Source organism: Tachypleus tridentatus, chromosome 9 (genome assembly GCF_004210375.1).
Source record: "Tachypleus tridentatus isolate NWPU-2018 chromosome 9, ASM421037v1, whole genome shotgun sequence".
Classification (NCBI taxonomy): domain Eukaryota; kingdom Metazoa; phylum Arthropoda; class Merostomata; order Xiphosura; family Limulidae; genus Tachypleus; species Tachypleus tridentatus.
The window spans coordinates 60,786,211-60,801,420 of NC_134833.1; the positions used below are offsets into that span (position 1 = coordinate 60,786,211).

At 31.9% G+C, this 15,210-nt stretch overlaps 1 protein-coding gene across 2 annotated transcripts in view; it reads right to left on the reverse strand.

The window, feature by feature from the left end:
- LOC143225304 (uncharacterized) overlaps nucleotides 1-15,210 on the reverse strand; it is a 520,157-nt gene that overhangs the window by 207,613 nt on the left and 297,334 nt on the right. The window contains exons 4-5 of one of the 2 annotated variants that reach the window (XM_076454449.1): nucleotides 5,125-5,218; nucleotides 3,717-3,866 (exon numbers count right to left, since the gene is read on the reverse strand). In XM_076454449.1, the coding sequence (XP_076310564.1) occupies nucleotides 5,129-5,218 (90 nt within the window). In that variant the 3' untranslated portion in view covers nucleotides 3,717-3,866; nucleotides 5,125-5,128. Of the gene's footprint in view, nucleotides 1-3,716; nucleotides 3,867-5,124; nucleotides 5,219-15,210 lie in introns of those variants that run through there. The other variant, XM_076454450.1, reaches the window with a different exon arrangement.

A 15,210-nucleotide genomic window follows, 5' to 3' on the forward strand; every position in this document is an offset into this window, starting at 1 on the left:
TTTTCTACTACTAAATAACCTTTTCAGGTTCTTATTGATAACATTCAAGAAAGAAATGTACTTGGAACTAGGTTCATATCTATTATATATCTGAATTGGTTTAAACTTTTTTAGAAGCTTAGTGCTTTGTTATTGTTGTGTAAAATGCAAGATTTCAATAAAAAATATTTTATTGTGCTAGTGCACGTGTTCTGCCTCATTTTTTGTGTTCCAGCTGTTAACGTTACATCCGTCGTGAAACACACATTGGAGATGTAAACCTCTTTTAACAGGCCCTAACGTATCTACTTTTTCATTAATCCCAGAGATACCATATGGGGACAGAGTAGCTACAAAAACGGAGTAACAACATTTAGTATTATACCTTCGCTTGTTTCTGTATATTTTTATCTTTACCTGCAACATATGTTCTTAAATGTGTGTTGTGCAAGTCCCAGCTATTATCGAAATTTTTAGAATGTTCGTGTGCATAAGAGTAAGAAATGTAATACAAGATTTGTGTGCAATACTAATGATTTACAATATTGTAGAGAGCTTTAGTAAAGGTTTTAAGAGTGTTGTGTGATTTGTATAAAAAGGGGCTAGCCGAGACCCGGGATCTCTGTGAGAATATTATTGGACAGCTACTGTCGGTACGCCATAGGCCGAAGAATCTATAATTGTGATTATCGTTTATTAAAACTACAGAATAAGGCCAGGAGTGTTACAGATTTCGAACATTAGAAACTGTTCATTTAAAATAAATTACTTTAGACGTTGTTATTCCGACGAGTGCATTAAATATTTTCTCCGGAAGAAAAGTGCTTGTAAGGATGTGTGGCTAGCCAAGAAAAACGTGTCAGCGTAAGTGAGGTGACCAGTATTATCTCAAAATTAATTTTCTCAGCGTGAACCTGAATCGTTGATAAAATATTTAGTTGAAGACTCAGTTTTGTCTGTAAGTTTGTAAAACTGTTATATATAAACCATCGTTTTAATAACTATAAGTAGAAACAGTTATTATAAATTTTAGAGTTTTGTTGTTTGTATATTAAAATATATTTGTTTTATAAAAAAAAGAAAATAGTGTGTATCAATCTTGAGAAAAGTAACATACATTTTTTTACCTATTGACATTTAATTAACTAATAAGCTGAAAATAAATTCCGGCTATTTGAAGTATTAGTGCGTAACGTACGTAATATAATAAATGAGACACATCCGAAATAAAGTATAATTTATGATACCCCTACCAAAAATAAGAAACATAGTGTAACAAACTGTGCTGGAAGTAATTTATGCATAATTTGCATTCCACAGTCCACATTACATTGGAAAAATCCAATGTAATTAATCATGAAGAGTCAGGAACTTTATGCAACATAACTGGAACTGTAAATATAAGTCAAAAACAGCTACCACAAAAGTTGCAAATAATCCATACAACTCATCCAGTAATACAGTCATACTATACGATTACGAGCAAATTGCTAAGTTAACCAGTTCAATTTTTTGTTTATTTAAAGCAGTAAATATCATGAACAATATAACCCCTGATTGAAAAGATAAAAACATATACTTATTAAAATATTTTGTTTTGTTTTGGTTTAAATATATGGATCGTTATGAAGTAGAAATATCAATATCATATCTTTACAAGCCTACATTTAATAGTGCTGCTACTACTACTACAATTTATACTAGAAGTAACTCCATTGCTATCAGTAATAACAGATTCTGTTTCCCCTGATTCAATTATACAGTCATATACTTGGAATAAGTATTTTTGTTATAGTATAAACGTTTAAAAAATTGCAAAATTCTTAAATGAGATATTTTTCATGTGCAGTAAATTCCATGCCTTGAAATACATTAAGTCGAAATAGTATAGGCACATGGAAGTCATCAGACGAGCACTATAATACACTACACTATAAACCAGTAAACAAGGAACCTGTAGAAGTGGTTCGGAACTTATAAGTACGTGACCAATACGAGGGACGGTCAAGTGCTCGGCAGACCTTTCTTAGCAAGTTGTTTCCTCACACGGATTCTTTGGTAGTTGCTTTTTCTTTGCGTTATATTAATTTATGGACAATTGTAAGCTGATATTGTAATTTGTATACTCTTTGCAGCTATGTCCGTTTATTCGTTGTTACTATCTTGAACACTTATGTCAGAGTTTACTTTTGTGAGATTGCACATACAATCCTGGTGCCCAGAATGTCCAGGTGGTTAAGGCACTCGACTCGTAACCTGATAGTCGCAGGTTCGATTCCTCTTCACACCAAACATGCTCGCCCTTTCTGCCGTGGCGGCGATATAATGTAACGCCTTTAGTCAGTCCCACTATTCGTTAGTAAAAGAGCAGCCCAAGAGTTGGCGGTGGGTGGTGATGACTAACTATTTGTTTGTGAAACACATTGAGTTAATACCTTATGTACACCCGTCTAAAATACAACAAGGGAGATAGGGAATTAGGGCCTCGATATAATACACACATTGGTTTCATACCTCTTCTAAATGTTGTAATGTATACTTTTTCTTTCTCCTTTTTTTTCTTTTTTTGCACATCAGTGATTCCGTGTTAAGTCTGTTAAATTTTGATGCTAAAATTGAAGTTTCGGTTGCCGTGGTAGGCATAGTATTGTCACGTGACTGGGTCGTGAATTGACCTGCGGGCGGACCCAAGGGTTGAATCGGTTTAGCCGTTGGAGCTTCTACTGATATTACCCGTTGTCACGTGCAAAACTTATTTTTAAGTGAGAATTTCGAAGGTGGGTCGTGATGACCAACCACCTCCTTTCTAGTGTTACACTGCTAAAGTCGGGACGGCTAGCGCATAGAGCCCTTGATCGGCTCTTCGCGAACTTCAAAAAAGAAAAAAAGAAATGTCACCGTCTCAACCAATATCAGTAATGTTTATTTTCATGGTCTTTGTTACAGTGTAGACATAACGTGAATATATTAATATAGATTCCTATATCTTAATTTTGGCCGTTTTGATGTTGAATTGTACATGCTGCTTTCATTTCTTTTTCTTCTCAAATTCAATCTCAGCATAATTCATACAGTCGCATTTTGTTTTCATTTCATTTCATATCTGCTGCTTATAAGCTTGAGATAGTTTTAAATTTTATAACGACAATAACCATGCAGACAAAATTGCATATATACAAGAGTGTTGCACCAACCACTGTGCTGAAAACGTCGCACCTTTATTAGGACAAACAGACTATATTTGAGGTTTAACGAAACTTTTGTAGTGCAGTTCAGTTTCTTGTTCTAAATGACTTAATTACAAATAATTTAATTATTTTACTTATTTCTTGTGTAAATGGACAATACTTCCATGCACAAATATTTTTATTGTTTGTTTAAATTTCGCGCAAAGCTACTAGTCGTCTTAAATTTAGCAGTGTTATCACTACCCACCGTCAACTCTTGAGCTACTCTTTTACGAAATTAATAAGTGTAGTCGTGTAGGTATAAAAAAATAATTTTTTTCAATTTTTTTTAGCACATAAAAATGATGACTTTCCTTCATTGATTTTTATGAGAATAATTTAGAATAATGTTTTTTCAGTTTATAAAATATAATGACTGGATTTTCTCCGTTTTAACAAGACACTGAAGAAACAACATCTATTAAATTTGATCATCAAAATCACACGGTACCCTTTGTTCCACTACAAACTGAAAGTGATATTTAACAAATCAATACAAACTTAACAGTATTGTTCCTTTGAGAGTTTTAATTTCAAGATAAAGGTTTTTGAGAGTTAAACATATTCCAAAGTAAAAGAAACAACGACAGATTCAAATTATTATATTATAGGCAATATGTAGAAGATGATCTTCATCAACTGTTAAGTGATTGGTTGAAGCTGTAAAGAAAAATAACATTGAAACGATTAGGTATTATTGTCAATTAAATCCAATAACATTTCGTATAATATATTAGTCACATTAATTAATACCAAATGTGGTAGAAAAATCACAAAATCCTGACCATTGTTCTAAAATGGTGACAAAAGTTGTTTTTTTTGGATTGAAAAACTCATAAATCTTACTTAGCTGGTAGTCAGGGAAATAAAATGTTTAAAATATTTTCTTGTATAATAGAAGTTAGTTTTTCTCTTTAGATTAAATAAAATTTATCTATTTGCAGATATTTGTTTTTTCTTGTTTTAGATTTCATCAGATTATATGTTGATACCATATAATAGTTTATAGATATTATATTTCATTTCGTAGTACAACCCTTCTTTATTGTATTACAATTGTAATTTTATTATATCACAATTATTATTCTAAAGTGCAGTGTACCATAATGTTTTTAACGTGGGTTACCAGTGTCATTCTACGTGAAATTATCCTACAGTACTATCCTCATTAATTTTTTGGGCATGTTTGGTTTGAATTTTGTTAGCCGTTCCTAATTTACCAGTGAAAGACTTGAAGGAAAACAGCTAGTTATCACTACCTACCGCCATCTCTTAGACTACTCTTTCATTTACAAGTAGAGTAATTATTATATTATAACGCTCCGACACGGACAAGCGTGTTTGGTGGGACAAAAATTCGAACCCGTGATCCTCATTAGATTCTACCTGTCTCTCTTTTAAAGTGTAATGGAGTGGGAATGAAGTATAATTGTATCATGTTTCTTACGTGTTATTATCATTGCAGAATTTGTGAGAGATATACGACTTAATATTTTTAACTCATTTTAAGAAGGATACTTTATCAATCTATGTAAGGAAATGTAGGTTTTTATTCAACGTCTTTTTTTTGTATTTTTACAAGTTTTTATATATTATCACATATTTTCATAACACCACATATTTAAAAATAAAAGAATAATTAAAGTGCTAGCCTTCTATACTGCGAAAATAAAACTAAATAATTAATCAACACTAATATATAAAATTAATTTTCGATTGCTGTGGTATTTTCTCTTAAAGTAAGGCATTTGATACGTCAATAGTTATTACAGGGTCTAACTGTTAAAAAAGTCGTAACCTTATTTCAAACTATAAATATTTTTAAATGTTCTTGTAGAAAATAATGTTGATAGAATTTTCGGCGTAGTTCTTTAATGTATCAAATGTACAGATATATTTTAACCTGATGTTAACTTACGTCTTCACAAACATTTGCTAATTGCTTCAATGATTATAGATTCTGGATCCACGTGAAGTTCTGCATATTTCTCACCGACACACATTTTCATTTCCTACACCATTATATAAACAGGATTTAATGTCACTTGAGATTTTTCAAGACTGAAACCTTGAAGAATAAAAAGCTTTAATAAATATAAGATGCGTTTGTTTAAAGCCTTAAAGTATATTGTAGTTTTAGGGTGAGTATAGATCACATAACTCAAATCTCCTATAATTTATTGCAACTTCAATCAGTTGGTTTGTTTCACATACGTAGTTATGGAATTACATATACATAAACATGGAGTCATGCAGAACAATTAAGTATAATTAGATAAAAATCAACGTCAAAGAGACGTTTCGAAAGCTGAAAAACATTGGTGACTTTAAAACTTTTCTTTGACTGATAAGATATGAGTGTTTGTGTTTTAAACGTCTCACAGAGAAGTCTTCAAATAAAGGAATTGTATATGGACTTTCGGATTTATAAATTAAATAATTATGAAATACAAGTTTTATACAATTTAAAATTAAACTAAATTGGAAAGAGTATTGAGATTGTTTCGTAAAACAAGGTTGTCTGAAATAGAAAAGAAATGGGCCTGAGTTCAGATTTGGAGCTAAGCCAACATATACAGTGATGTCGGTAACAATTTTTTTAGACGCTGTAGTAAGTCGTATAAAATATATTTAAATTGCTGAGACCTCATTTCTTTGTCAATTGTTCTATAATCTCGTGATGATATATAATAACTAGTTTCTGTAGAGTAGGGAAATAAAATAATTTTGTTGCCGCAGTAGTTCTTCGTACAAACAGAAATAAATTCTGATTACGAAAGCAAAAATTAAGTACAAAATTTCATTATATTTAATTATCACCTGTACAGCCGCTTCTCTTTCTTCACGACACATTTCATTCAAGAACTAGTCCAAGTTATCTGTAGGAAATTCTGCTTTTTCACATTTTCGAATTGCATCTGGAAGCTTGAGATGAAAAACAATTTCTGTTATATCAGCTTTATGTTACTTTCCATAACTTCGTTTTGTGATATTTAACCGTAAACGTACGTTTATGTGTCAAAAGCAATATAATTGTTCTTAATTTTATTATATCTATTTTCAAACATGCTTTACCTCTGGTTCCTTTACAATCAAATTGAAATCTTTATTTTGACATGAACTGAGGATATGCAACATTTTTGAAACAGAGACAAATAATGGAAAATATATATATAGCAAGGAAAGTATGACAAAATTAATATTATATTATTTCAAATCTGTGAGTTATGTCCAATAAACATCTACACATCGTGTATTTTAAAGAAGGAAATACCTATTTGACCAACCTTAATATTTATTAAATATCAGTTAAAACTGGAAGTTTTTTTTACTGTCTGTAAAAAATTCAAGTTTTGAATAAGTTATGAACAATTTTCATAACGTTGAAAAACGGTATTATCGGTCAATAATTTACTATCATATTTGAATATTGTTGTTTTAATGTGTGTTTGTTTTTCTTATATCCACATCGAGCTATCTGCTTAGCCCACCGAAGGGAATCGAACCGCTGATTTTAGCGTTGTAATCTGAACACATACCGCTGTTCTAGCGGGAGGCTGTTGTTTTAATTCTTGAATCTTAACATTTACACTTTCTGTGTTAAACTAACCTTCAATATCAATGTAATTTTAATTGCAATTCGTATACCAAGAAGCTCTTTACTGAAGAGGAAATCTGCTGTTCACAGTAATAACACATCGTTTCTAAAATTATAATGAATTAATAAAAACTGATTAATAATAATATTCCAAACACTTACCCAATATACCCTTTCTCCAAAAAAATTTGTATCGCACTCTTTTACCTCATTCATTTTTCCAGGATTCTCTTTATTCAGCTCTACATGGAAAGGTACGTGTTTAAGTTACCCTAGGAAGGAATTTCACATACTAGCTTACGATAAAATACTTTAATAAATGAAAAGAAGTTATATTCTTTTACCCCAACAATAGATCAGAACATTTAGACATGAATAGAAGTGTTAAACTTTAATGAAATTATTCCAGACATTCATGTATAACCTTGTTGAAATATTATCTTGAAGAAATTTTAATGTGACCCTCGACTATTTGGAGCCATCGGAGAGTGTGATGTTATTAACTAAAGAATTTTACTATATTTCTTATGTATAGTATGTTTATGTGAAAATAAGGAAGTTTGCTTTAATGGTATTTTATTCTTGTTTTCTATTGCTTGTTTCTCTAACTGTCAAAACAAAAAGAGAACACTTATTCCAGTAATACTATTAATTAATACAGTAAATAGTAATACATTTTGAAAATGAACTTACTACACAGCAGTTTCCACCCTGTGTCAAAAGCGTTGTTTTTGGCCATCGTCCAGTTCATGAGCACAACAACAGCTGCAAATAGAACTTTCATTTTGAGGATGTTGCTGTTTTCACAAATATTTCGCCTTGGGAATCCTTTTTATATCACTTATCCACATCTTTCAGCCAATGGTTTAAATTAATTTGTATTTATTTTAAACATAATCACTTAACTCGTGTTTCCACCAATCATTGTAAACCTCTTTCCGGATTGGTAAGAACCAATAATACAGTGATCATCTAAAACACAAGAGACTTCATTTTATAAAATAAAGTCACATGACTCACATCTATTCGTTTACGGTTTCATTCCTTGTGAAAAAAATCACTGTATTGCAGCACGTTATACATATTAGACCCTTAATACATTTATTTCCTTGAAAGTACTCACACGTCTGAAAAGTTTTTATAATACTGTAGATATAAATAAACAGTTGTTTTATCTTTTTTGCGATTCTCATGAATTCCTTGTGTTTTACAAACACACTTTACGATTAATACTGTTCAAGTTTTTGAATCACCGTTTCTCTCTTCAATTCCATTACTCCTTCTCTTTCTTGCTGTTCCTGTTTTCCAAAGATGTTTAACATTAAATGCAAATAATGAAACATGGATATTTAAATCATCTAATGTTGAACACGTTATAAACATTGGACATACCGTTATGTCAAAGGGAATATGATGAAAGTTTATGATATGGAACGTTATTGAACTATAACAAAAATTATGTAATATAGGTTTGTTTTTAATTTTCTAAATGTGACATCAACGATGGAATGTATAAATAACAACAGTTATTCCCTCGTGTTATATTGTAATACGATCGATAATACTTTACCTCTACCACAAAGTTTCAAATCTTCTGATACAATAAATTTGTTTACTTATTTGTTCCGTTATACAGATTACGTATACATTTTCATATTCATTTTTACCCAGTATAGAAGTATTTAAGTTCAGTTATTAGGTTTTTAATCAATACTTAAAAACATAAAACGTTTGATGAGGCAGTGCTTGTTTAACGTCGTAATAATTCACATGCATTTCCAAAACATGCCCACTATGTTTGTTCTGTTAAATGTGGCACGCAGGTGCTCGTGTGCTTAATATATGGACACAGTACTGGTTAAATTACCTACAATTGTAAAACATAGATAAACAGTTGCAAATATATGGTTTTATTCTTTACTTTACCTATATCTGCTCTAGTCGTCCCTAATTTAGCAGTATTAGACAACATTACCACCCACCGCCAACTCTTTTATGAACAAATAGTGAGGCTTATAACTACCTTATAAATCCCAACGGCTGAAACGGCGAACATGAATATAATGAATGAATATAATAAACAAGAAATAGCGTCCTAACCGAATCCAGAATAGTGTCTCACATTCATGTTTATTTACTCTTGGTTTAAAATAAAGTAAATCTTGATGTTGTATTCCTGTTCATATATGCAAAATTGTGAAGAATTTTGGTGCTTTGTTGCAAAAATTCGGCGTTATTTTAACAAGGCACAAGATGCATATTTTATGAAAAGTTATAAATTCTCTATTTGTATGAGTATTTGGGTATTGATGGTTGTTTACCGAGGAGGTTGAAGTTTCTTAAACCTCTTCCACCTGATTTTGGTTTATTTATTTATTTTTCTATATTTTTTCAACATTTAAGCATATTTATATATGGCACACGAGGGCATGAGTAACCCGCACTTACTCGTTCCCATTTCAGGGCAATGTCTATGCTCGATCTACATAAACGATTGTTGCAAAAAGTTATAAATATAAGACGTGTTGTTTGTTTTTGTATTTCGCGCAAATGTGCGTTAGCCGTTCCTTATTTAGCAGTGTAAAACTGGAAGGAAAGCAACTAGTTATCACCATCCACCACCATCTCGTAGGCTACTTTTTACCGATGAATCGGAGGATTGATGGTTACTTTATAACGCTCTCACAGCTTAAAGGGCGAAGATGTTTGGTGTGACGGGGATTGGAACCCGCGAGTCTCAGATTACAAATCGAACGCCTTAACCCACCTGACGATGCCGGAACCGTAACACTTGGATGCAGTAATCAAATGAAGTCGACCACCAATTGTTTCTTTTTCGGATTTTTATAAAAAATTAAGAATTTTTTGAACGATATTTCAATTGTTGACAATTGTTTCAAATTTTATTTGCATAAAATGAGTCCCCCACTAGTGCAGCGATAAGTATACGGATTTACAACGCTAAGATAAGGGGTTTTATTCCCCGCGGTGGGCTCAAAAGATAGCGAATGTGGCTTTACTATAAGAAAACACACACGAGCAAAAATTTAATCGTTATTTTTTGTATTCAGACAAAATTACTTTTTCGCATAGATATCTCATTTATATTTTCAAATCACTTTAAGAAAAATTTTAATCTCTTGTATTCGATGTGTTTGATAATTGTTTTATTGAAATAGACTCATTTCTTTCTAACGATGCACCAAACTTATGCAACAAAGTGTCGAAGTTTTTCATCAGTATATTATTTGTCACCATGAAAAATAAAAACTATGAAGGTGCGATATGACCAGGTCGTTAAGCCTTACACTGATAAATTAGGGACGCCTAACGCAGTTTGTCCTTGTGTTGTTTTGGCGAATTTCAAAAACAACCAAATAAGCACGTTTCTATTGTTGCTAGGGGAGGAAGAGTCAGAAACTGTATGAACACGGAAAGGAAAAAAAATATTTGAGAAATTCATAAGTTATATTTATAAAGAAAGAGAGAGAAAGGATTCTTCATTTTTGGAAACTAACACAAAAAGGCAGTATAATGAAATTAATTATATAGAATACGTACACAAACTGAATTTCAAAAAAGTTTCGCGTTACTTCCAAGGTAATAAAATTTTATTAATAACTATATGAACCTTTAAAATAACGTTTAGTACAACACTTTTGTAAATATGTTCATTTCTAATGCTAAGGAAAAACTGTTTCTTCTCGGAAAATAATAACGTGCCATCGCTGGTGAGATTGGAAGTAGTTAGACTGCTGTTGCAAATTTCTTAAAAGACCCTGAGGGATACGGAACGAGAATTCTAAGTGGTTGGTACAAAAGAATTTTGCCGGCGTTGAGCAGTAGAATTCGACGGGTTGTCCGCCAAGACACCAGCCAATCGTCGAACCAGATTAAGGCCCTTACGGACGTAGAATGCAGCGCAAGAACAATAAGATGGCATCTACGAGAGAAAGGTTTAAAAACCGTAAACATCTTCAAAGGCCAAGGTTTCTTCCTTTCCACGAAACAGCTCGCTTAAAGTTTGTTGAGAATCACCAAACATGGGATGTAGAAAAGTGGAAAAAGTTTTGTTTTCTGATGAGAAAAAATTCAAACTGGGTGGTTCAGATGGTTTTCAACGTTATTGGCACGAAAAGTATATCCTATCATAGACATCTTCTAAACGACACAGTGGAGGAGGTTCCATTATGATCTGGGGAGCTTTCTCCTTCCATGGAACAATGGAACTACAGGTTATACAGGGGCGACAAACAGAATTTGGCTATATTGGAATGTTGGAGAGTACATCCTTATTGACTGAAGGCCCTTGCTTGTGTAAAAATGACTGGATCTTTCAGCAGGACATCATTGAAATCCACAATGCCCGCAGGACAAAGGATTTTCTTATGGCGAATAACGTGATTCTTTTGGAACATTCAGATTGATCAATTGAATATAACCCCATTGAAAATGTTTGGGAGGTGGATGGATAGGAAAGTCTTTAGAAATGGACGTCAATTACAAATAGAGTATGATCTTCGTAAAGCCATCTTCACCATTCTGAGTAACATTCCAGCTGGCCTTCTGCAAACGCTTGTATCAACCATGCCAAAGGATATGTTTACAGTAATTTGCAATGACGGCCGTGCAACTCACTACTGAGACCTCTTGTTGGGCATTTCCTACCCTGTTTTGGACTTCTTTTTGGTATGGTCTTAAACTTTTGACTAGCTATTTTTTAGTCTAATTTCATAGTGTTCTCATTTTCCCTATTAAATGCTATTTTTTTTTTCAATTCTTATTGTCGCTTTTCTTATTTTCATCTTTCAAAACACTACACAAATAAGTGATTGAGTCTAACATTAAGATTTTGGCCAGCAGTGTATATTGCTCACAGTATTAGGTTGTCCAGAAATAAACGCCGTTTTTGAAGTACAATGTTTGGAAAAGTATTAACCGGTGTCGTTAAAGGTACTATCGTCAAAGCATGCACCATATGCATCATGCTTCTCCAGTTAATCTGGTCTAGCAACTCTTAACAATAGCCTTTGACCCTACAAAAAATTAGGTAACCAGGATGGTTTGTTTGTTTGTTTTTTGAATTTCGCGTAAAGCTACTCAAGGACTATCTGCACTAGCCGTCCATAATTTAGGAGGGTATTTGAAATAAAAATGCTTATACTGAATTTATACATTTTGTGTAAGACAATCATGGCAGATCCATTCTGGTAGGCCCGGCATGGCCAGATGGGTTAAGGCGTTCGACTCTTAATCTGAGGGTCGCGGGTTTGCATCACCGTCGCAACAAACATGCTCGCCTTTTCAGCCGTGGGGGACTTATAAAGTGAAGGTCAATCTCAAGACGAGCAGTATGCTACTAATAATACGTTATTGGACTCTGAAAGGGTCTAGTTATTGAGACAAAATGTTACTGTAACATTTTCAGTGGTTCCACTCATATTGGCTAATCTGTTACATAATCTTGTGATTCGAGAGGTTGTGTTGCATAAGATATGTTTTATACTACCTAAAGTATGTGGTCTTCTAATGACCCTCTCATCTGGTCTACAGTTAACAGCACTAACTGCTCTACTGATTAGTATCAAGTAACTACTTTCAACCTTAGTATCCCAAGATATAAGTTGGTAAGTTAATGTTATTCAGGCTTATGAAGATGCAAGTTCCTTAATAAGAGAAACCAGTACTACTCTCATATTCAGTCTTGGTTACTAGAAATGTGAAAATAATTCTTTCGTTATATCACTAGTAATAGGTAGAACAGCAAACCGCATTTTGTTATTCTAAATTTCTGTTATTGATTTTAACCATTCAACGTGTAGGTAATATACTAAGTTCAATTCAAGTATTAAATACATATATTTCTGACACCGATTAAATGTAAGTGGAGGTATTAATGTTAAGCACCATGTTTCTGGTTGAATTAAAGGATTAAATGCCTCTTAGATATTTTTAACAACTTTTATACATATCAGTGTTGAACTGCATGTTACTTGTTGCAGCTGAAATATCAAAATGGTAGTTCAGAAACCAATGAATGCAGACCTAAAACCAAAGAAGAAAATTGTTGCTTGCTACACACAGAAGAATTTCTTACACATCTATAGACACGATGCAACATTTAAATATGAATTTTCAAATTCCATTCATTAGTTACATGATGTAAAGCTAATATGTAAATTAAAAGATATTTTCCAAAAAAAAAAAGTATCGGAATTGAACTACATTTTCTTTGAGAGTTGTCTGTTTTGAAAATCTACTGCAATAAATGGATTAATAAATTAGAGAGAAAGGGAAGCCACTTTCCTTAAGCCTCTAGTTTTCATTCAACTGACCATACTAACCAGAAGAGTGAACAGTGAACTGTACATCTCTTACAACAGCCTTGTATTAGCTCCATAAATAATGGATATTTCAGAATAATATTTGCAGCTTTTCCTCCAGGGTGCAGTATTTAGAAAGGACTTTTTTTCTAATGTTGTAACAAATAACAGTCCAAAAAGGCACCCAAGTGTCTCAACTATCTCTGAGGTTATGGCTGGGGTATCGTGGAACAATGCATCCAATTTCAAATGTCATCCACTACTTACAGTTCAGGAAAAGGCATTTCCTTTTCTTTATTGTAGTTGGACTGTAATACCATGTCCGTAATCAAAAGAAGCGATTGTATGATTATGGTTTACAGAAACAGAAAACTTTGGCACCAACGTTCAACAATTTAAAACATATATCAAACACAAACGGTCAGTATGACAGTATACCTTATCAAATTTACTGCACAAGTTAATACATTTCTTTATATTAAGTATGAATGACTTATTTTTTTTTACTGTAACTAACAGAATTATGAAATATATTGATTTTAGAACTTAATTTATGTACAAGGATTCAGGTATTTAGGTATTATTTTAATGAATCTGTTTTGATACTTGTAGAATCAATAAAAATTAAATAAATAAAAGTCACTTTAATATTACATACCATAACAAAACTTTAGCTGTTGCTTGTGTTTTGTTATAGAAAGCTACATCAGGCTATATGAGGATTTCAGCATTTCTGATGATGTCACAAAGTCTTTCTCGCCCCCCGCTAGTACAGCGTTAAGTCTCCAGATTTACAACACTAAAATCAGGGTATCGTTTCCCCTGGGTGGGCTCAGCAGATAGCCCGTTGTGGCTTTGCTATAAGAAAACACACACAGTCTTCGAAAACTAGGATAAGATTTTTTAAATAGTTCCTACATTACTTGCCTGTTTTTCTGTTTCTTTTAGGTAAAACTAAAATAAAACTCATTCCTACTTACGTTGTCACGCAGAGGTATTTGTGCTATAATCAACAAATAGACGGATTGTTGCTACTATTGCTTTCATAATGAGCCATGGAGCAGATATATATGTATAATTATTACTTAACACATCCACTACATCTGGGATATATACATTCGTGTGCCATGAGAAAAAAGTAGTTAAAAGAGGCTACTAAATATAACATCTCTAAGACCGTGGACATTACACTAAATAAATAAAGACTGTGTGGTTATAAAATTAAATATTAGTAGTTCTCTATAAGTTTTTGGTATTTGTTTCTGTATATTTAATTGTATTATTTTTTCAACAAAACAATTTAAATGTATGTAAATATATTATTCTTAATAATTTTTCCATGAATTTGTGTAATTTTTTTGCATAACTAAATTAAAGAGACGTTAATTCGTAACAAAAATTTCTCTCGTCAAGGTAAACTCTTTATCTATGATATATTAGTGAAAGAAAAGTAATATTAAATATTTTGTATACCAATAACAAAGGTGTTTTGAAAAATATTTAAAATACTTTGATTGGTCGCAGACTTTTCTTTGCATCTTACTTTGACTAGAAAGCTTCACTTTATATATATAGTTACTTTTAATTTGATATCCACTGAAAAAAAATATTTTACTGAATGAAATAGTTAAATTTATCTTAATAATAATATAAACACTCTGATGCTGACAGAAGGTGAATTTTGAACTTAGCTTCCAAATATGTTGACAAAGTTGACATTGATATTTTGTAAAGAGTATTTTTGGATGAGATGAAATTGTATTTAATATTCAAAGTCTATTTTCAATAAATTAGGAATTACTATATTTGTGTTTGTTGTTTCAAAATTAAACTTAATGAAATATTTAATAAGAAAGAATTTGTGTTTTTTAAATAGCTTCTCATTCCAGACTAGCTAGTTAAACAGAAATTATTTTAACCTTATAACTTGTATTAAAAGTATTTCTTTGGTTTTCAAGTAGATATAAACGTTATCAGTAATGAAATAATATGTAAGAAAAAGTTAAAAATTGTTAAACATGCACGTTTTTCTCAGCATTTAAAATTTTGTCAATGGATTACTAGTTCAGAGAACAAAAGCATC